General features: G+C 37.6%; 1 protein-coding gene across 1 annotated transcript in view; it reads right to left on the bottom strand.

The window, feature by feature from the left end:
• Positions 1–24,592, bottom strand: part of PDE11A (phosphodiesterase 11A) — a 357,140-nt gene that overhangs the window by 282,545 nt on the left and 50,003 nt on the right. The window contains exon 2 of the mRNA XM_008687179.2: positions 22,395–22,553. Coding sequence (XP_008685401.2) covers positions 22,395–22,553 — 159 coding nt within the window. The remainder of the gene's footprint in view (positions 1–22,394; positions 22,554–24,592) is intronic.

Below are 24,592 nucleotides of genomic sequence, written 5' to 3'. Positions count from 1 at the left end.
CCCTTCACATAAACCTTGCCAAAAAATCCCATGAGATTAGTACTCAGCTTTCCCTGTTAATAAAGAGGAAACAAAGGTATAATTTGCCAAATTTACGCAACTACTGAGTTGCAGAGCCAAGCTTGAATCCAAGAATACTTTATGCCAAAGCCCCTGGCTTGCCTTGTAGAGGTAGAGGCATGAAGGTGGGCAGCACGCTGCCTGAGGTCTACCTGGCTCCTAGGCTGCCTGGCTTTACGGCCTCGGCACACTACTTAGGCATTCTGTGTCCCAATTTAGTTGTTATTATACCACCCTGCCATTCATAAAATAGAAATTCAAAAACTCTTACTAAGAGCCTTCCAACTTCTCTCAGGTACCTCCAAACTGAACAAATAAGCCCTTTTGTGAAACACACTCCAGTAGCTCTAATAAACTAATAAATGGACTGGCATTTAATAAGCTGAAATAAAGTGCATATTTGATTTTCAGTAGCTGTCCTCCACGGCTTCTGATACGTGACACTGTGCTGTGCCTATCAGCATTTCTGCTTATGGTAGTTACAGTAGTGCCTTCTTTCTTCAACAAACCTACATGTCAAGCAGGGTTGGCAGCTGAAATGAATAGTGTAGATGAATCATAAACCTTTTTGAGAAAATAATTGCTCAGAGTACTGAATTTTAACCTTACTAAACCTTATTAATGCATTGCTACAGTTTGTTCTCAAACCAGTTTATGTTACATGGCTAAGAAGAGACAAAGGAATTGAGGGTGTATTAGTTTGATGGTAGGAGCTTGACTCCCCACTTCCCTGAATGTCTCAACGTGGAAGATGACACAGACACATCTACCGCATGCTGCCAGGTTGTGGCCAGGGAACCAGTACTCTGGCACTACAAGGCACTACCCACTAGCTGTGTCTGCTTACCAAGTGCAATTGTATTTGTTCCCAAACCTGTTTGTGTCCGTTGCACTTCTTATTGTTAAGTTCAAATATGTTTTTTATAACAAAAACCAAAACACCACGAAAAAATAATTATTTTATTTTTTTCTAGGAAAAGTAAGTTAAAAGCCAGAGAGTTTGATAAAATTGTGTCATCAGTAAGTGCTCTCCAGTTACATGTGGATAAAATAGCTGTAAAAAATTGGAGAAACATCATAAAAGCCTACACAAGGATTCTCGATTTCTTTAGATTTCTTCACAAGTTCCTCCTAACTCTAGCTCCATTTTAAATCAAACTAAATGGTCAGTCATAGATAACACTATGGGTATGGTTTAAATAAGGAAAACAAAGTGTTCCTCTAGTAGTGGATCCACAAAGAAAACACTTGTCCAACAAGATAAGACTATCCAATGAATGTGCATTAATATTTTAAATTAAAATAAAAATGTTTAAGAGGCATATGATTATTTTCAATGAATGTGTGGCTTAACTAACCAATTACCAGTCCTGACTATATCAGATAAGAAGCCTTCTTATATATGATTGTGATCTTATTTTTTTTTAAGATTTTATTTATTTATTTGACAGAGACAGCCAGCAAGAGAGGGAACACAAGCAGGGGGAGTGGGAGAGGAAGAAGCAGGCTCCTAGCGGAAGAGCCTGATGTGGGGCTCGATCCCAGAATGCTGGGATCACGCCCGGAGCCGAAGACAGACGCTTAACCACTGCGCCACCCAGGCGCCCCTGTGATCTTATTTTTTACTTCATCTAGTCCATCAGATTTGACAGAGTACACAATACCTTTAAAATAACATTGATTTTACTGAAAGAACTGTGGTTCAATAACTGATTCAAATCTTGGAAATTAAAATGTTAACTTTGAAAATTGAATATAATACTTAGTGTCCACATTTTTCAACAAACATTCCTAAAACTACATCCCTCTGAGTATGTTTGCAAACAAAGGCAGATTTACCCATTGATTATATAGTAAAATCTCAGGGATTCCATGAAGACCCTCTGTCTGCTAAGTACACCCCCACCAGCTTACAGATGTCTATGATGCTGTAGTGCGTACTATTTTCTTTATTGCTTTATTCTGAGAGCAGCTTTTCCTACAGTCAGTACTGAGGGCCACAGAACCCCCTAACCCTCATGGGAAAAAAAAGAGGGAAAAGGGCAAAGAACAAGGGCCTCAAAAAGTGTCAATTATATACTCCCAAGTTTCCTCATCTTCCCTAACGTTTGATCAAAATCAAGTAGGGGAGCCTGGGTGGCTCAGTTGGTTGGGTGTCTGCCTTTGGCTCAGGTCACGATCCTGGAGTTCCAGGATAAAGCCCCGCGTTGGGCTCCCTGCTCATCGGGGAGTATGCTTCTCCCTCTCCCCTCTGCTCCTGCTCTCTCTCTCACTTCTTCTCTCTCAAGTAAATAAATAAAATCTTTAAAAAAAGATCAAGAATTTTCCCAAGTATTCCACTATCACAACAACTTACGGAATCACTATTCTGAGGAACATCCAGTAGTGAAATGTTTACTGTTTGAACCAAATTTTCCTTATCTCTAAGTGCAACGATACATAGCAAATTGGGTAATGGCATAAAACAGAGACGCTACATACAAAGGTGTCTAACACAGTGAACCACTCTGTAAATGTTAGTTTCACATCCTTGAATGAGCTATGTTTTCTCATCAGAAATAAATGAATGATTTATTTAACTGCTAGATGAATAGAAAAAGGAGGGGAAAAGAGAAAAGATAGATTCTTGTCTCTAGAATTATTTCGTTTGGAAATAAATATTCTATATGTAACTACTGCACTAAAAAGATAAGGTCTACTTTCTTCTTATAGAACTTTAGAATAAATTTCTCTGTTGTGTTTTAATTTTTATCATTTATTATATGTTTTCATTTTTTGCTTAATACTTTGTGTTACTGCAAAAAGAACCAGGCAATACTCTTTAGCTTTTCAATGGCTCTAGAACATTCCCTCAGAGAAGTTAATACTTTTTCCTCCATTGTCACAGTCTATCCATTAGAAGCTGACCAGCTGTGTAAAATTATTCACTAGTGAGAAGATTAACTACAAACATAATTTCTAGTGAGTTAAGCATGAGAAGTCACTGGGTGCCACCACTGCCACACACCAAATCTTGTGAGGCGATGTTTTGCCATCTCTTCTAAGTTTTGTGAGAATCTTCACTCTAAAGCTCTAACTAATTAAAGCAAATCAGGTCTGGAGCCATAAACAAAACACTGACTCCTAGCTTTCTATGATTATCCCAGGAATTTGAGAATATAACCTATACCTAAACTGAGCCTTCAGGAGTCACCCCTCAAGGCCGCCATGGATCCCCTTGACCGAGGCTGGCACGAATAAGAAACTCCTGGATCTACCCAGTGAAACTTCTCAGAAAAAGGAGTTTGCTACTATACAAAGGAGTGTAAGCTATCATCAACCACCTTGGAACTTCAGTGGTTTCCTTAAAGTTGATTTTCTGAGATGCCATACACAAAATTTATCCATTCTATTACTGCTTTCTAAACCCTGTAGACTGAAAGCAAATCCCTCTCTCTCTGTATTTCCAGACCAAGGAGCTGGGCCAGCTTCCCAGGCATGCGACCCGTGTAGTCACAGAACACTCCTTGCTTAGAAGAGTCCTGAGCTTGGTTTAACACTCCCTATTGTCACAGGCTTAAAATCCTTAATACTTTTTAAACTAGGGGCCCGGCATTTTCATTCTGCACTGGGCCCTACAAATTCTATTGTTGGCCCCACCACAGAGTCTGAGCTGTCTAGGCCTATTCCTGTGTGGGAGCCCATGTTTTCTTCACGTCTGTGGCTCTGGGATTAAGACGAGAATTAGTGCTGGAAGTCAAAAGGGTAAGTCAAGCCGAGGTTCACAGAGAGCAGCTGTGGAGAAAGCCTATTCTTACAACAAGTGTACGAGCGAGAGATATATTGAAGTTAGAGTCTCTGAAATCTTCTTGAGGTCTTCGGTAGCCACGTTATTTTTTCCTCGCTCAAAACTAACCGAAGTCTTCCAGATACACCCAGGATAGTGTTCTCTCTGTACATAAAAATGCATCACTTCTGCTTGCAAAATTTCAGTATGATAGAGAGGACAGCAAAATAGGCTTGCCTGCTGAACTTTGGTGAGCTCAGAGTCTGATTCAGTTGTTTTGCACAACATGATATTAAATGGTCCTCAGTATGCATTAGACAGTCTAAAGAAATCAATAGCCTTAGTGCCTCTATTACATCAGAAAATACATAAGAATGACAATACGAGCAATTCACTCTGCTTCAAGAAAGATATGCCCCAGTTCACTAGAGATGTGGAATGCTGTTTCCTAAAGCAGCACCAATCCTCGATGTGGTCATAGCACAGAATGAATGAAGTTCAGAGGAATACTCTGCCCAGGGCTAAATCTTCCTATCACACCCCAAGGCAAGCTATAAATAAGAAAGGAAATGAAAGCTCATTTCCTCTGTAAAACAGAGGATGTTTTTTTCCTGTGAATTCCTTCATGCACAAATCAGGGATTTCTGCCATTTACACGGTAGGGAAACGGATTCACTAACTGATCCACTAGGGCCAAAATCCTAATAGTAATACTTATACATTAACAAGGTTCTTCATTATGTTGATGAATTTCCCCACTTTGAGAGAGCAGCTTTCCTGGTTGGCGAATCACAAAATGTTTTATCTCCTTGAATAGTACTATTTCCCCTGTGCATTCTCAATACGTTACTGCCCCCAGTCCGAAATTCCTTCAACCTGAGACCTAGGAGCATCTATCTCAATACTAGGAGTCACTAGAACATTCCAGCCTCACCCCATACCGGAAAGACAGTGGATCAAAGACACATTCTGGTCAAGATTGAATGTAGTCAGAAATTACAATCATATCCAAGCAGCGTGCGGCCCTTATGTTCCCAAAATCTGCACGAAAAAAGAGCCCTAGAGAACTTCCGACTCATCGCCTCACTGGCAATGAGACTTTTAATCATATCCCAGTATTTCCCATCATTTGTCTCAAATCCTTTAAGGAACAAGACGGAGGAGAAGGAAGGGAGGAGAGAGAGAGAGAAAATCAACTGTGTGACATTTCGATCCAACCTAAAACAAAGACTACTACAGTTTCAGCTTTGAAAAATTATGTATATATATATTATATTCATAAGCAAAACAGACATTCTTTCTCTGGTGAACTTCATCCCAGCACCAATGGAGACAGGTGAAAATGGGGATAACTTAACCTAGTACAAACTACATATGGTTAGTAACCATGCACTCATCTCAGAAGGAAACATGAATTACTCTAATCAAATGATGGTTAATGAGAATTCACTTGTGTCTTGAGTTTTCTGCATCTCAGACGTTGCAATTCCACCTTTAAAGTCACAATTGTGACACTATTGCCTTTTTTTTTTTTAGATTTTATTTGACAGAGAGAGAGAGAAAGAGAGAGAGAGAGAGCACAAGCAGGGGGAGCAGCAGACAGGAAGGGAGAAGCAGGCTCTGCATTGAGCAGCGGGCCCGATGCGGGACTCGATCCCAGGACCCTGGGATCATGACTTGAGCTGAAGGCAGACGCTTAACCAACTGAGCCACCCAGGCATCCCAACACTTTTGCCTTTTAAATCATGTGGTTGATCAACAACACAACTTATGGGTTTTACTGTAGAAATTTAGAGCAGTGATTTCCAGAGTTACAAGTTTCCAACAGGATAGTTTAAAAAAATATTTAGAATATAATATAGTTTTATATTTGGAAATGAAAATATATGTATTGCTTCCATAAAACAAATTGTAGAAAGGGTCATCCAGCAATATCTTCTTGGCCGGTCAAGATAGGACTCTTGTAGATTCTTATGAGGGCATGAGTTTTTACATGCTGCAAAACATCTACCTAAAGGAAAAGCATTATCTTCTTCCTGTAAGTTTCCTGAGTTTCCTTTTCAACAGGGTATGTATTAGAGACATGGGGGAAGGACATTTGGGCCATAATAAAATCTCCTATTGTCAGCTTCAGACTGCACAGGAGACCCTAATTAAATTTCTAACTCTTCCGTAAATAACACATAATACTTAGAGTAAAACTTATTTTTAATAATGCTTTTGGGGGAGTATCTGATAACCCTTTGGAGGTTTCCGAAGTATAATAGACTAAACAATATCTTACTGCTTTTTCCCTAAATTTAAAATAATATGCCTAAATAATCTTAATAAAAATAGTGGAGTTAGAAATAATATGAAGGGGCACCTGGCTGGCTCAGTCAGTAGAGTACTCAACTCTTGATCTCAGGGTTGTGAGTTTGAGCCCTACACTGAGTGTAGAGATTACTTAAAAATAAAATCTTTTAAAAAACAGTCTGAAAAAGCTATAGATCAATCCCGTTTATCACCTGGTAACCGAACCCAGCAATATATTAAAACAATAATACACAGCCAAACAAGATTCATTCCAGAAATAAAAGCAATACAAACTCAAAGTTTAAAAGTTTCCAAACAGTATATAAATTAATAAAGTGGAAAGTAAAAATTACCCAGAATTGGGATGGGGGCTAAAGGTAGAACAAGATTCCTGGGTGTCTTCTGGCTTTAGGTCTGTCAAAATGCTTGCATCGAAAATGCTTAAAACAAAATGTTTTATGTAGTGAGATGATAAAGAGAAGCTTAAAATATTCCTACCATTCATGCTATTTGTCTTTCCAATAAACCTGTGCCTTCCACTTACTCAAAACCCATTTCCACCAATATTTTCTATTTCTTATAGTTTTTAAGAGTACATTCCATATAGTTTTACTCCAGAGGTTCCTTTTACTCTTTTTTTTTTTTTAAGATTATTTACTTATTTATTTGACAGAGAGAGAGAAAGAGAGAGAGCACAAGCAGGGGGATCAGGAGAGGGAGAAGCAGGCTCCCCGCTGAGCAGGGAGCCCGATGCAGGGCTCAATCCCAGGACCCGGGGCTCATGACCTGAGACAAAGGCAGACGCTTAACCGACTGAGCCACCCAGGCATCCCGGGTTCCTTTTACTCTTAAATACATTGTATTAACTACCAAAAATCAATGATCACAGTAGATAAATAGTTGTAGCACCCTTTTAAGTTTCTTAAGCCAAGCAGACTACTGATTTGCATACCAATTTTTTTAAGATTCCTCAGTTTGACATAATATAACATTGCTCTATCCAAATATCAGCTTAAGAGCATCAAAACCATACCAGTCTAGAATCTCACCTAAGTATTTTGATGTGATTCCAGCATGACTGAGATTGTCAAAGAACGTGACAATATGTACTTTACTTCAATATTGGCTGGAGAACAGAGATTTTTTTTTTAAAGATTTTATTTATTTATTTGAGAGAGAGAGAAAGAGAGAGCACAAACCAGAAGAGGGGCAGAGGAAGAGGGAGAAGCAGACTCCCTACTGAGCAGGGAGCCCGTTGTGGGACTTGATCCCAGGACCCCGAAATCACACCTGAGCTGAAGGCAGACCCTTAACCATCTGAGCCACCCAGGCACCCCCCCCTCTTTTTTTTTAAATCTTCTTTTTATTTTTTTCATTCTCAGCTCTTGCAGCTGAAATGTATAGATGATTCCCACAAATCCTTTTCATTGTGGAAGCAGAAACACTGTATGCTCCTACATCTGTGAGAAAACAGGCAAAGAGCACTTGGGAGACATTACACCACTGACATACCAATTGCTTCTGGGGACACTCTTCAATCAGGATTTTCCTACCTGTTAAATGAGGTTGCCCATGTGGTGTTGCTCACTAGAGTACCAGAGTTGAATGGGACCACCACTGTTGTCTGACCCTCCGTCCACGGGCAGCCAAACATTAGCATGGCATAGAGTAAATCCCAGGAACATTGGAGTTTGAACACAGAGATTCAATTCTTAGCTCTGTCATTTTCTAATTGTGTAACCGGGGGCAAATAATTTGAAATCTCCAAACTTCTCTCTCTCTCTCTCTTTTTTTTAGTTGTAAAATAAAAGTTTGAAGAAAAGTATCTTTGCTTTCTATGATTTTCACACATTCATGAGGATTTATCAGATAAGATTCTTATGTCACTTTTATCTCTTTTAACAACTCATTGTTCATCATACATGAAGAACTGTGATTTCATTGTTATGATCTTCTATTTCCTACTGATTAGTTAGCTTTACACTATGGCAATATTAAATGGCATAATTTCTACAATTAACCTAATGGGTAATCTTTGCTCTGAGCTCTCCTCTTTCTAAGTAGTGGGAATAGTCAATGCATTGTTTACAAAAAATGACAAGCCAGGCAGAAGGAGAGGAAAGCACACTGATGTCCCAATTCCACTATTAATTTCTTGCTAGATGAGACAGACTGCAGTTATCTCATCTGTAATAAAAAATTTAACAACTGTCTTACCTATCTCATAAGAATATTGACAGAATCATATGGGTTAAATATGTGTGAAGATTAAAGTCTCTGCAAATGAAAATTCTGCTGTTATTATAATGATTGATTTGCCAATAGCTTCTAAGATAGTAAATGGAATGAACTGGCATGTATCCTACCATCTTCCAGTTGACTATCCTGCTAAATATAGCACCAGACCACAGGTCTATCTGTTGGATAAGCTCCCTGCCTTTAGTGCCCATAATAAGTTCAGTACAAACATTTTACATCATTGAACCATGAAGAGCAGAGAGTATTTTTCCAAAGTATTTTTCTGGGAATAATTGTGAAGGATCATCTTCCAGGTGAATGGCTGTGACCTTGTACTTCCAACACAAATAGAACTATGTTTTCTATACTGGTCCTAGTGAAGATGTAATTTCAAGGAGAATGACTTATTACTGTGTGCATGGCAGGGGAACAATAACCCTTGCTTAACCCAATGATCTGTGCATAATCTTCCCCCCGGCAACAATTTGAGGACAAGAAAGGAAGAAACAGTTTGGTCTCTAGTTTTCTTCTACTTAAGAAATCCATGCTGCAAACCAGAGGTTTGCCATAATTTACACAGTTTTGCTTTCAACTGGATGGGTCTTCAAAGCTAAAGCAACAAACTCCCATGGCAACAAACCACAAGTATCAGAACCAAATCTTAAAATGGTGGTTACTCTGGATCTAGTGTAAAATAAGTTTATTGTCAATCTTAGAGAGACCATAATTCCCATCACCCTATCTCAGAAGTTGAAAGAATAGTAACAGCAAACTCCCATTATGTCTCATGACTATCCAAATCATGAAAGTATCATGTCAAATTGCGTAGTAGAGGTTTTAAAATAAATCTAGAGCCATATACGAAAAGGAGCAATGGACACTTAAAAGGTTCATCCAATGATTGTGATTCTCTGTCTTCATGACAGATGAGAATAATTCACAGCTTATTCTGGCTCATTTTGGGTTTGGAAATAGAAAGTTGGACAAAACGCCTAGAACAAATTTCAGTTATATTAAACCACAAGCACCACTGAGAAATCATGACAAAACTGATGTCAGTATTAAAGGATTTGCAAAATTAATTAGAAACACGGTGTGTGTGTGTGTGTGTGTGTGTATGTGTGTGTGTGTGTGTGTGTTTAAGAGACAGAAAGAAAGGAGATATGAATTGGTTTAGGAAATGAAATATAACAAATAGTCAAGCACTAAACACGGAGTTAAGACTTCCCAGATGCCATGCTGGACGTAATTACCCAGTGTTACAGACTAGGTGGCAGCTTTAAAGAAAAGGTATTGATTTCCCAGTCACATATTATATGCCATAGAAAGCGATTCGTCCAAAACACCAAACACATTTTTCAGACAGACAAGCACGTTCCAGCCTTCTGATAGTGTCAATTAATTCTGAGGATTCATTTTAAAGTCTCTCCAGTGAGAGAGTTTTGTTATTGCATTTAGTTTCATTTAAACCCTTTTTCAAGAACTGTGTCTAATAGACTTTCAGAGCATCTCTGGGCAGCTCTAACTTACATAACCTCATTTTTCAAAAGTGTTCATTACTTTCTCCCCCTCTTAACATGCTCTCACTCCAGCTCAGGGCCTCCCCGGGGGAACTTTGCTGCCTGCTTTGGTAATACAGTAGTGCCTACCTTTGAGACTTTTTCTCATTTCTAAATGGAGTGTGCAGAATATGAAGGGGGGCGGGGACAATGCTCCTATTGTTGGTGATTGGCAATGGAATCAGAATCTGCCAGTGCAAATAGCCTACAATCATATCTAGCCAGGTTATTATCCAGGGCACATGTGGGAGAAATAAAAGGAAATAATGGAAAATGACAGAAAGAAATGGCTTCATTTCTACTCCAATACAGAAAAAAAAAAAAAAGGAAAGGAAAAAATAAATATCCAAGATATTTTTAAAATCAATACATTATTTAAAATAAAAATTATGAAGTATGTTATCAAGTCATCTTATATTCTATTTGAAATGTAGCATCATTTAAATAGCATACTCCATAATTTTGCTAAACAAAAAAAACAACCCCCTAAGCTAGAGATAATTCAGTGGAACACCTCACTTCTCTGCTCAGTGAAATTGAACACTATTTGCAAATTCTGACTTGCAAAAAGCAAAAGAAAGCTACAGTTAGACTTATCCTCACCTTCTTTTCATTTTCAGGAGGGGAAAAAATACATTAAAACCATACATGTAAAATGTTTTTATTTGTCAGTGAAACACAAAAATGGAATAAAAGGAAAAGATTAAATCATCTACTTAATAGTTGTATGTATACGAAGACATCACTATTTTTTAATAATTTCTAACTCTTTAGCCTGTTAGTGTTTTTATTTTTCTTACGGACATAAAACTCAAACTTGGTTACAGATATTTATAAAAGGACAGAATGCCTCCAGCAATGTAATTTAGAAATTATGTTTTACTCAGTCACACACTCTCCCTGAAATTTATTAAGTATGCAGAATCTCACATTTTATTTAACCAACCATGCATGTACACCAGGAGTATTCATGAGTCTCCAAAGTGAAGATGACGTAATAGAAAAATAACAAACACCCGCCAAGCATTCCAACATGTCATAAGAAGATGGACAGGCAGAGATGATCCCAGCTCTGTCACTTACAAAATAAGTGATGCTGGACACATTATTAGAATTTCTCACATTTAGTTTTCCCATCCATAAAGTGAGGATGATAATAATTATCCACAGGGTTGTTGGGGATTAAATGATTAAATGAGATAATGTATGCAGAACACTTACCACAGAGTAGACAATAGATGTTTTTCTCTATTCTTATTTTCTAAGAAAAAAAAAAAACACTGAGAGATATTCCATGCTCTTTTATGTCTAAAATTTGCTTTTTTTTAGCAAAGATAATGTGAAATTACGTGTGCCCATGGAGCAGGGCAGGTTTAATATGCCACTGAAGAACAGGCAGTTGTCCTATCAAGAATTCACCCTCCAGAGATAATCAAAAAGCCATACTCCAAATGTGGCTATTACAAGCGCTCCAGAGGGTTTTGCCTGTCATTAATAGGGTGGTGCTTCGCCAATGTTAAAAATGGACTTTCACTGGTGAAATTAATAGCGTATTAAACAGCACAATGGATATTAGATATGGACGGTAATTACTGAAATTAGTGGTATGCAGGATATATATATTGGTAATGCTATTCTAGAGACATCCCCCAACCCTTGTATCTTTAATAAGTATAAAAATCTAGCAAGTTCCAAACTAGTATCCATAGGGATGGAGCCTGAGGCTGTCCAATCCTGCCATTCGGTCAAAGGATTCTGATTGTCTGATGTCCACCACAAGAGCAACCAGATTCTGCTTCAGAGATATTGTGAGTGGTATTTTGATCACCTAACATTAAGAGACTTGGACTTCATAAAGCTAACTGAACAGTGTCTGTACTATTTGACCTGACTTGCCAATAAGTTTTTGTTTAAATAAATGTCTATATATGCAGCAGAATTTGTTCTGAGATCACCTTTCATTAAAACCAAGTAGCAAAGTTACAGGATAATTAGTAGTCAACTCCTACTTACTGAAAACTTTTTGGCAACTATTACGAAGCACCTAGGTGTTATTATGAACAACCTAATAGCTGCGTGTGGCCCAACTGGCTTAGGTCAGTTTGCTTCATGCTAGTCTTTTTTTCTTTTTCTCTTTTTAAAGATTTATTTATCTACTTTAGAGAGAGAGAGAGAGAGTGTGTGTGTGTATGTGTGCATGAGTTGGGGGAAGGGCTGATGGAGAGAATCTTCAAGCAGACTCCCTGCTGAGCACAGAGCCCCAAGCAGGGCTTGATCTCACAATCCATGAGATCATGACCTGAGCTGAAACCAAGAGTCGGACACTTCGACTGAGCCACCCAAGTGCCCTAGTCTTTTCTCTAATTAAAAAAAAATATTAACTTAGATTAATGGTTAATTCATTCCTTGTGGAATGCATACACACACAGAATAAATTGAAGGAGTGGAAATAAAGTGAAATTACAAATCAAAAGAATGCAATTTTTAAAAATTTTTATGTTGAAGCTGGTAAAGTTGCAGTGAGTTGATATTTGGCTATTGGCATCATAAAGTAACACCATTTTCTGGGGAGAGAAATGGGTCAAATTGATCATGAGCCTTAAAAATATATGTTCCACCAATAACCACATGAAAGTATGTTCAACATCATTAGCTATCAGGATAAGGCAAATCAAAACCAGAGTGAAATACCACTTCATACGCACTAGGATGACTAATCAAAAAGACTGATAATAACAAGTATTGGCGAGGATGTGGAGAAATTAGAACACTCACACATTGCTAGTGGAAATGTAAAATAGTGCAGCCATTTTGGAAAACAGTCTGGTAGTTCCTCAAAAGGTTAAACATTAGAGCTACCATATTGACCCAGAAATTCCACTCCTAGGTACATATCCAAGAAAAATGAAAACTGGTATGCAAATGTTCACAGCAGCATTATTCATAATAGCCAAGAAGTAGGAGCAACACAAATGTCCGTCAACTGAGGAATGGATAAATAAAATGTGGTGTATCCATATAACAGAATATTATTCAGCCACCAAAAGAAATGAAGTAGCACTGATACATGATGCAACACGAATGAATCTTGAAAACGTTATGCTAAGTGAAAGGGGCCTGTCACTGAGGACCACATGCTGTATTGTTCCATTTATACACATTGCCCCAAATAGGCAAATCCATAAAGACAGGAAGTACATTGGTGGTTGACTAAAACTGAGAAGGCTGGGGGAAAATAAGAATGACTGCTAATGGGTATGAGGTTTCTCTTGGGGTGATGAAAATTTTCTCAAATTCAGTGTGGTGCTAGTTACACATCTCTACAAATATACTAAAAACCACTGAATTGTATGTTTTAAATAAATGAACTGTATGGCATGGAATATACCACAATATGGCTGTTGTACAAATTACTAATGTTCAAGCTCCTTGACCCAGTAACCCTAACCATCAGTTTGAACCACAGAAAATTACCAATATTTTTGACCTACAAAACAGCAACTTAATATAGCTATTCTAAGATGCAATACAAGGTTTATTTATAAAGAAGTCATTCATTGTAATTTAATTAAAACATGACTTTTTTTAAAGATTTATTTATTTTAGAGAGAGAGAACCCACATGAGCAGGGGCAGGAGCAGAGGGAGAGAGAGAGTCCTCAAGCAGACTCCCCATTGAGTGCAGAGCCCACAAGGGGCTTGATCCCAAGACCCTGAGATCATGACCTGAGCTGAAATCAAGAGTGGACCACTCAACCAACTGAGCCACCCAGGAGCCCAGAATATGATTTTGGAAACAACCTAAATGCTGAGGGGGAAAAAATGATTAAATAAACTATTGTATAATTACATGGTAGAACATAATGCAAACATATAAATTACCTCCTTGAAGAAGTATTTAAAGCATGACAAAATACCAGGTATGCTACCTGATGCAAATTAGGAAATATATTTTCATTCACAGGCAAAAATAAATAAATGTAAGGAAGTACACCAAGAATATTAACAGAATTATTTCTGAAAGTTAGGATTATGGGTGATTTTAGTTTTCCCTTTATCTTTGTACTTCGCAAATTTTCCATAACAGGCTTGCATTACTCTTATAATTAGAAAACAATCTTTCATAAAAGAAAAGGAAAATAAAACAAGAAAGACCGAGATGCCTAATTCAAAGATAGCCAGATGTACTTGGAATTCTACTAAATTTCACTTTTAATCAAAAAAGAATTTGACTTAAGTTTTCAAAATTCCAAATCAAGTATTTCAGCCTCTAAGATGAAAAGAAGAAACCCTGCTGTTTTATTCAGACAATAACACTAAACTAGTTACTCAAAGACAGTCTTAATCTGTCTTCATTTGAAAGCTTTGCTAACCAGGAATCCACAACACCCTGTTCTAGTTCTTTAGAAGTAATTCTTCCTGCCAACAAGTGCTTATTTATTTCTGATCTGCGATTGCATATCATCCTCCCTTGTCCAAGCCATGTATAAATCAGAGATAGAGTTTATATGACAGTTTTTTGTCATTTTGCACTTCTAGAAGTGGCTTGACTAATAAGAGTATTTCATGTCCTGCCAGCTAGTAAAAGCCATAGATGTATTATTGGTCTCTGAAAATCAGAATGCACTGAACTTCTCTCAGTCCCTGACCCTTCTCTCCCAGATGCCCCAGAGTCCTGTCTGTCCAGCCCTATATATCTACAGCCTGGCGGTGTCCAGGTTTAAGATCGTCAGGTCTCTTAACATGCCCAGTTCAGCTGATGGTCATTTGAGACCGTGATTACAGTGTGATACTCATGAGCAAATGCAGCACAAAGATCCTTGAGGTAAGCACAATAACAAGACAACACTTTCTTGTACTTCACGTTTAGCGCCCGGGGCAGCCTAGAGGGACACACACTTTACGTGAACACCTGGAGTTTCGAGCAAAAAAGAAAGAGATTCAATTGAAGAGTCCATCACAATTTATCATAGTTATTTGAAAAGGAGCCTTGGATCAAATCTCGCTCCCTAGTAAAAGACGCTATTTTATTGTGAGCCCTTTTGATATACTTAATAAAGCGTACTGCCGTAAGTAGAAGCTACAGAAAAAATTATTGAATTATCTAATTTATAAAAATTATACATCTAATCACTATTTAAAGTTATGTTATATACTCACATATTTACTTCGTTTATTGTCTGTCTTTACCACAAAAATTAAACTCGGAGAGAGGAGGAATTTTTGTCTGTCTTATTCATCAGTTTAACTCCAGTACTGGGAATAGTGTCTCAAACATAGTGTCTACTAAGTAGAAACTCAGTCAGTAGTGAGTGAGTGAATGGTTCCTCTGCACAATGGAACACTATTCAGCTGCTAAAAATGATATTCGGATCAATGATCACTCAAAATCCTCTCCATTCTGCATTGGAACAGTTATTGCCGTGTAAATTGTTTAGTTCGTTTATTTCATGTTCCTGCTAAATGCAAACTACCCTCCAAGGTTTTGCAAAGTATATGGAAAGAGATAGAAAGAAGGATGCTGCATCTAAGCACTTATCATTTCCTTGGTAACTCTTGGAAATATAAAAAACAGAAACTAAGAAAGCAGGAAAGTATAAATGCCAGCATTATCAGCCACCTGATGACATCAGAACTTTTGCAAGGGGCTTGCAAACTTACGTGCATACCAAGCATTATTTGCATCTGAAATATAAAATGCACATTGTAGGCACTGCCCTTCATTTTGTTGGTTGTTGTACTACTGATTTTTTTTTTGTACATCCTGATTATTTGGTCACTATATATTTTCTAAATTGATTGTTAGTCAAAATCCAACTGTAATCATTGGGGACATCTGAAAAAAAAAGTTACACTATAAAATATTAGAACCACTATTAAGAACAAACAACAATCACTTCTGGAATAGTGTCTCCTTAAATCTGAGACGTCAGACTTGGACTTAAACCTTAGAAAAGGATAAAGAAGAAGAGACTTTTGTGCAGTTAGATATGAATATAAGTCAAGCACAAGACCAAATCTGGGACAGAGTTACCATTTTTTGTTGAATGTGAACCCCTAAGATGATCCCAACAGGTAGACCTGCCTTGTTATCCTAAAGTTAGACTGCCTAAGGAAGAGGCAGAGAATTGTGCTAGAAGTCCACAACAATATTTCTCCAATATGAAAAATTCCCTGAAACTTAACCTGAGTTCTGACAGGGACTGTGTTGGTAATGGTTTTCCTGTAGATCTTATTTGTTTCTGAACCTCTAGGTCAGATATAGTACAGGGAACACATAGAACATGAACAAATGAGTCTCTGAAGCTCTTGTAGTTTCACAGTAATCATATGGGACCTGGGTAATAGCTCTTAAAAGGCAAATAGTGCAGTGACTAGCCGGTTTAAATGTAGATAAAGTACTACAATCAACGAGTTAGGAGATTTCATCCAAATTTTTCTAGGACTGAAATTTTATTGATCAAGTATAACTTGAAATCAAAAGCCATCTGTCAGGACTTCTAAAACATTTCTGCTAAACACATGATGATGATGATGATGATGATGATGATGATGATGATTAGAGAGAGGGGGAGAGAGCGTGGGAGAAGGGAAGAGGGAGAAGGAGAGAGAGAATCTCAAGCAGACTCCTTACTGAGCCCAAGCCTGACACAGGCTCAATTTCATGACCCTGAGATCATGACCTGAGCCGAAATCAAAAGTCAGACGCTTAACCGACTGAGCCACCCAGGCACCCCTAAACACTGATTTTTAATTATAATTTTATTGCCGCAGGTTTGAAAATCTAACTTAATTGGATTTAGGTAGAAAAGGAGGGGGGGAATGAGATAAGAACACAAAGGTCACTTCTTACAATTAGTTAATTCACTGCTCATTTAGCAGTTGAGTATCCAAAAGACAATAGAGCATTAATAGAAAACACATAAACTTGCCTGGTGGAATTGCAATACCACTAGCCATGTACACAAGAGATTTTTCAAAATTATAACTATTTGAAAAGTACTTTTGAAAAGTACCTCTGTGTAGAAACTAACTCTTCAGAAGATGACAGAAAAAGCCTGTCCGTCTTGCTTCCATTGAGCTGATTTTATTAAACTGACTATTTGTTTGGGGATTGGCTATTATGGCAAAACTAAAGCTTGCAGCCATGTCTAAAGACTTTCTTAAAAAAAAAAAATCAATCCTATGCCAGTCAAATTCCATACAAGTCACACATCTGTGAGCTGCATTCAGTCTACTGGGACCCCCAATTTGTCACCCTATCAGCAAGACATATTCAATTTCCTTTCTTCTCACCAAAATGAATTGTAATACCTTTTGCACCCTTGACATCTCACCAGGATCCTAAACATTAGCCTTTGTACAATCAGGAACAGCTTAAAAATGTAAAGCCAAGAGCTTATCAAATCCTTCTTATTACTTGGCCTGTTGTAAATAACAAAACTCCAGCTTTTGCAAGTCTCATTGGCATCATCCGTACACTTTCCTCAACATCAATTGGCAGGGCAGCGTCACCCATAACGAATTCCTGGAATGTGGCCAGTCCCGGCAGCCAAGCTCAGCTGGCTGCATCCCAGCTCTGCATGGTGTCTGAACATGCTGGCACGAAGGAGAGCAGCAGAGTAGCTGAATATTATGAATTATAAGCTGGACAGAGGTGACCACACACTAAAGAAACCCTGTAGAGATTAGCTAAAGAACTTTAAGACACAACTGCTCATATGTCAGCTATTGGAAAGTGTAAGCAATAGACACAGACTTTATGCAACATGGCAATAAGAAATGGCTCCTTTGGGAACCAGGTATGGGCAACCTGGGAAGGGCAGATAAGAGCCCATGTTCATTTCCATATTCCAGGTTTCATCTGGCCTGCCCCTACACCTTGATAGATCACCAATGTTTGCTCCCATCCAGGTCCCATTTTATTCAGCAAAATAATGCCTCTCTTTACTCACCGAAGAATAACAAAGTGATAAATTAATTGGATGCAAGGAGCATAGTCATACCACCTGAATCAGCTAGCTTATACGTATCACTGAAGAACAGGGACATTTGCTAGAAACCCATGAAGTGAACCAGGAAATTCCAATCATCTCCTTTGTATGATCTGCCTTTGTGTGCACTTCCAATGTGAATTATAGAACTAGTAATTTGTCAGTATGTAATTTAAATTATTAATATGTGCCTATGGTAGACTGTTATTTCACACAAAACTCTAACCACTGCTGATAAAATTACTGCTCTTATGCAAGAACTTTAAAGAGTATGATGATTTTAAAGTCATTAAAAGTGAAGTTTTTAGGCAGGGTCTGGATGACCATCTGTCAGGTAAAGATTCCTGCATTGGATGAGGGCAGGGTTAGTGGGAAATTATCTTGATGACCTTTCCAGGCTTTTCCATCAACTTTATGTGATACAGCACAGCCACTGAAATATAGTCATAGAATTTTCAAGAGACACAATATAATCCTATGTACAATTGTGTTAGATACATGAATAACCCAGAAATGAATATATCACATTTAATTTTCAATTTATCCTGGGCAAATAATTTACTGATTCTCATATTGCAAAATGTTTGGAATTACACCATACACAACACAGCTGATACTCTCCAGAAGTTGACATTTTAAGATATCAGGACATACAAATCATATTACGCTAAATGTGCAATAAATTTACCACTATGCACACGAATGATGACATAGCACTTATGTGTATGAAGTAAAATAACAAATAAGGTTCACATTATTTTAGTTTTACTTTGAAACAGATGACAAGATTTCATGAAATTCATTTACTGGTAAGTGCTACCTTAAGCACTTTACATCTCTATTTTATCCCTCACCACAACACTATTACGGAGGTTCCGAGGCTAAGAAAAATTCAGCGACTCGCTCAAGGTCACTCAGCTAATAAGCAGCAGGGCAAAGACTTGAACCTGCTTCGAAGACTATCTGATCTGGAACCCCCTACCTAGCACTGAGCATGGGGCTTCCAGGTCCCTTCCTTTCTTCCTTACTAGCAGGCAACACTGAAACTTCTGCTGCTTAAGTTTATAATGGTGAGTGTGGGAGGAGGTGGTCTGAAGCTTGCCTGGCAGACTGAGGAAAACTAATTTGAGTTTTAAAATAGGAACTGAACAAAGTTGGCAGGGCTTTGCAAAAAAGAGGTATAGGCATGCTACTACTCTTGTAAATAGGTTCAGTATTCCCGAAAGCTATCTGTATCTTGGAATGAGAGCTATAAAACTTTTCTTGCCCTTTGACTCAGTAATTTCAGTCTTTGGAATATACCCCAAGGAAATAACACAAAAGAAAAAGGTAATTTGTTCAAGATGTTCATTCAGGGGCTATTTGAATTAGTGAAAAACTGGAAATAACCCAAATTTCCAGTAATAGGACAATGACTAAGCAAACTAGGCTATGTAGAAAAAGAAAAAGAAAAAACTTCATAATCCCTAATAATGGCAAATGTAGACTACATTCACATTTGGACATATAGGTAAGAAATAACTCTAAAAAGTAGAATACAAATTAGTATAAGCACAGTCTTGTGGCAAGACTTTTTTTTTCACTTGTGCCAAGTAAAATACTCTGTGCATTAAAAATCACACAAGAGAAATGTGAATTCATAAAGAAGTATATGCCTCATTTCATTGTTGTAACTCCCAACAATGGAACTGGTCATACAGGCTATCCTTAATAAAAACTTAAAGACAACTTATATAGAGCTAGTTTTTAAACCAATACCAGACTGTATTTCGCATGTATTAATGTGCCGTCAGTGAGAGCTGATTTTTTTATGAGGACTTATTATGTGCTAGATGCTCTTCCAACTGCTTTTCCTGTATCCTCTCATATAACTCCCCAACAGCCTCATGAGATAGGTATTATTATTATTATCATCTCTCTTCCAAGAGGAGGCAATTGGAGCACAGAACAGCTAAGCAACTTGCCCAGGTCACACAGGCTATGGCAGATGTGGAATTCAACCGGGGTAGACTGTTGCTATGGTCTACATGCAGCCATTATGCCGTAACATCTTCTCTTATTTGAAAGAAGTATCTAGATCTTGTTCTTTCCCATTAATCGTTTCCAGATTTTGTTTTCTGCTTTTCTTCTGCACCACGTCTGTTTGGTTTATAATCTATAGAATCCTTGCAGGAAAGAACAATCACCGGAAACAGAAGTTGAGATAAAATACTCCCCATCTAGTGTCAACCGCGTGAACATAATCAACTTGCCCGAACTGGTGAGACTTTGTCCAAGAAGTAAGACTAGAGTAGGGTTTTTAAATCAGGTGAGGGAACTGGAGAGGCTGAAAAATAAAATCCTATTGTGGGCACATGGGATAATTGAAAAGGAGAAAAATATAACACATGGAGCAAATGTGATACTCAAATGACATTGAATCTAAGAAATAAGTTGCCTGATGATAAGTGACAAATATAGAAGAACATTTCAAACTCTTGGGAAAATGATAATTTAAAAATTTATGTTTTATATTTACCTAGCTTCTTATATTTTACAAAGTATTTGTAATTTATGATCTTATTTAATTCTCCCGCTGTAAATGGTGAATAGTATAGTTGATAGGGGAGAAAACAGAGAGTCACAAGATTAAGTGTCTCACCCAAAAGCAGGCCCATTTGTCCTTAGTGGGGCCGGACCTCCGTCCCAGCCCTCGTTCTCAGTAGAGCTAAACACTGATGCTATTCAAGACAAAGCCCGGTGCAGACCTTCCCTGTAAATCATTCAGAGCCCATGAAGCCCTAGGCCATAAGTATAAATACACTGAGAGAAGTCCAGAAAACAAATCTAATATAAGTGCAGAGATGAGAATTAAATATGTAACAGGATCCTTTTAAATGAAGGAGGCAGAGTAAAGGCAGGACTACCATCTATAAACTCAACTGTTTGGGAAATGTGGGCAGGTAGTTGTATGTTCAGAAAAACACAAAACTCTAATCCTTTTATCTGAATCCTTATAAGAGGCACATTGTAAGACTCTGTCACATTTGGTAGAAAATAACATTGTTGCTTTATCGGTACATTCCATGGAAACATTTGCAGAGTGAATGAGGCAGCCTACAATTTATATATCCCTAAACGTCCTCACCTTCTCATGGGACTCCGTCTTATGGAAGCCTAGGCTTTCTTGAGAGACCAGAGCAAATGCTGCCTCTTCTAAGAAGTCCCTTCAGGTTCTTCAAGTGAGATGAACCCTCCCTTTCCAGGCATTCATAGCACGTTCTAGGTCATCTTATTGATGATCTTGCCTTCTGCCTTGTTCAGCTCCAGGATGGCATAACACACTTGGGATTTATCTTTGTGCTTCCTACAGCCCCAACACAAGCGCCTTCACACTGTAGTTTTTCACTGAATTGGTAAGAAATTGTCTCAGGTCCTATCACGCTCTAAGGGTTTATAAACCTTTCCCAGGATTTGGGATATTCAAATCCAACAACAGATATGACCTCAGTAAAGGACTCTCTTCACTTAAAAATCTTGCACTGGGTGTTATACGCAACTAATGAATCATCGAACTTTACATCAGAAACCAGGGATGTACTGTATGGTGACTAACATAATATAATAAAAAAAATTAAAATAAAAAAAATTTGTCTCCTTATAATCATATTTTACGCTGACCTTTTAATATCAGAACATTTGCATTCATTTAATGCATTAGTAATTACCACTAGCAAATAGCAAGCTCACATCCAGAAGGTTAAATTATAGAGTGTCTTTTTTAATCCAATAGGTGTATGGCAGTCATCAAACTTAAACTAATTTGAGATTTGCTTTTACCACAAATTTCATAAATACTCCACCATATTTTATCCAATATGAAGGTAAGAGCTTCAAAGCCAGAAAGAACTTCAGCTTTTTGAAGAGTCTGTCTTTTAATATGAGCTGGTGAATAAACTACGGTGAAAGAACTTAAAATTTCAGAACAAAAAGATATCACTTCTACCAAAGTCAAATGCTCTTCAGGGACAAAAATAATGTTCTTTTTATTAGTAATTTGGAATAACGATTAAATAACATTCATTTTATTGAGATTTTTATATAAGAACTAAGAGAACAATTCTTCATAGTGGTTATGAAAACACAAGAGCAAGTGTTGAGTTTCTGAAACAGTCATCTTCCTAATTCCTTATCTTCCCTTGGGTGGTGGTGTGATCCTCAATTAAAAAGCTTACTTATAAGGAAGATGAAGACCAAGGAAAGAATACTACTGAGTCTTGCAATGAAAAGTAAACTAAGAAAAAGATAAAGTGATTATTTTCAATTGTACCACATTCTATGAAATATCCAAAACTTCCATTACATTTTGTGTAACATGAGAAAAAGCTTTTGATCCATGAATAGGTTAATCCAACAACTATTCACAGAAGTCCTGTCCTTTGCAGGGAGAATAGCAATCAATGATCAAGGAAGAGTACAAGTCACAAAAGGCATGAAAACTCACCTTTTCATCATCTTCAGTAAATGGAGCACCTTCAGGAATCTTATTTATCGCTTGGGCCACACCAATAATCTCACCATCACTGCTTCGGATAGGCATGCACAATAGTGATTTTGTCTTGTAACCAGTTAGTTTGTCAATTTCATCATTGAATCTTCGATCCTAAAAATTAGACAGAGAAGGCATTAAATGCATGTGCATTGTTATCAGGGAGAAGGGGAGAGATGTGTATTTCTGTGTATGATATTTTATCACTAGGAAATGATATTTTATCATTTTATCCAATGAATTTTTAATAACAATACCAGATTTGATTTCATGTTGAAGTCACCAAAGGAACAAAAATGAAAATAAATCATTACCATAGTTGTTAACCATGGTAAATGATGAAAAAACTTTAAACCTGACTATAACAACATCTCAAAGTTGGAGAAGGGGCAAGCGTTTTTTGTTTTTATTTTTTTTGGGGGGGGGAACACACACTCAAGAGCAGGGGGAGAGACTGAGGGAGAGGGAGAGAGAAAATCTTAAGCAGGCTCCATGCCCATCCTGGGGACCATCTTGGAGCACAACACGGGGCTCAATCTCAGGACTCTGAGATCATGACCTGAGACGAAATCAAGAATTGGATGCTTACCCAACTGAGCCTTCAAGGCACCTCCCAGGAGCAAGTAATGGAACTCCACACTATGCTATTTATTCAAATATGTTATTTCAACTGATTATGAAGTATCATATAAGAAAAAGACCTAATAAATTCATATTAAGCACTATGAAAAAATATGCAGAAAAGCACTACTTTACTTCTGGTCAAAATGTCCTATGAAAAAAGAACCTATGAGTCCCTAATGATACTTTAAAAAAACAAAAACAAAAACAAAACAGTATGATGGAAGGGAGGAGAGAAAAGCCTTCTTTATAGAATGTCAGCTTAAAAAATGTAGAAGGAATGCTAAATTATATATTATCTGTTTCACGACTACCAATATAATAACATATACAAGCAAGGATCACCAATGGATGCTAATACCATTGAGTGAAAGGTTGTTAAACAAAATATTCACATAGTCTCATGGTGCCACCCCAATGATTCCCTATTAAATTCAAAAACAAAAAGATGTCTATATTGTGACGACATCGGGTGGACACCACGTTAAACAAGTAATCAAACTTAGCATTACCACTAATGAAACAAAATAATATCATATGCCTCCTGACGGGATGCAACATCATCAAAAACGGAGTGTTCTTGTCAAATGTGTAACATTAATCTGACCATTCAGGAAAAGAAAATTAAGAAAAATGCAGATTATTGGTCATTCTATCAGAAGACTGGCCTGAACTCTTCAAAAATGTCAATATAATGAAAGACAAAAAATTTTAAAATAAAAATAAAATAGGGCTATGGGAGCTGTGCTGGTTTAAAGAAGACTTAAGAGACCTGAAATCTAAATAAAATGTGTGATCCTTCATTGAAAATTATGATGCAATTTCTGGGTGTGGAGGGGTGACAATTAGAGAAAGCTGAACATGGACATTGTGTTAGGTAATACCACTCTATCAACATAAACTTTCGTAGGTGTGACAGTGGTATTAAAATTAAGTAGAATGTTCTTTTTTTAGGATATACATTCTATAGCATTTTGGGGTGAAATATCACAATACTTTCAGCTTACTTTCAAATGGTAAGAAAAAGAAGGAAGGGAAGGAGGAAGAAAAGAGGAGAGAGAGAGAGGGAGAAAAGAGACTGGCTCTTGAAAAGTTAACAGAGGCTCTCTGCTCAGCGGGAAGCCTGCTTCTCCCTCTCCCTCTGTCTACTGCTCTGCCTACTTATGCTCTCTCTCTCTCTGTCAAATAAATAAATAAAATCTTCAAAAAAAATAAAAAAGAAAAAGAAAAGGTAACAGGGACTAAAAATGTTCCAAGGAAGATGATAAACTAGATTCCAGCTCACTGCTTCAAGCAAGGGGCTGAGTGGAGTGAAGCTTCTCCCAAGGACTTCAATACTCTTTCTTAAAAGAGGCTTAAAAAGCAACAAAGCCCTGCTGTCTACCATCATCTAAAGCTATGAATTTCATCTGACTAAGAGTTGGGGGAGGCTGGCTGTGGACAGGGTGATAGCCTCAAAACTAAACACTGTTGGCCTTCTGATGAAGTCTGTGTTATCTTCAGTATCACAAGGACAGGAGCCATTAAATCCA

Source organism: Ursus maritimus, unplaced genomic scaffold, assembly GCF_017311325.1.
Source record: "Ursus maritimus isolate PB19 unplaced genomic scaffold, ASM1731132v1 scaffold_1, whole genome shotgun sequence".
In the NCBI taxonomy this organism is placed as follows: domain Eukaryota; kingdom Metazoa; phylum Chordata; class Mammalia; order Carnivora; family Ursidae; genus Ursus; species Ursus maritimus.
This window is presented reverse-complemented; position numbering and strand designations above follow the sequence as displayed.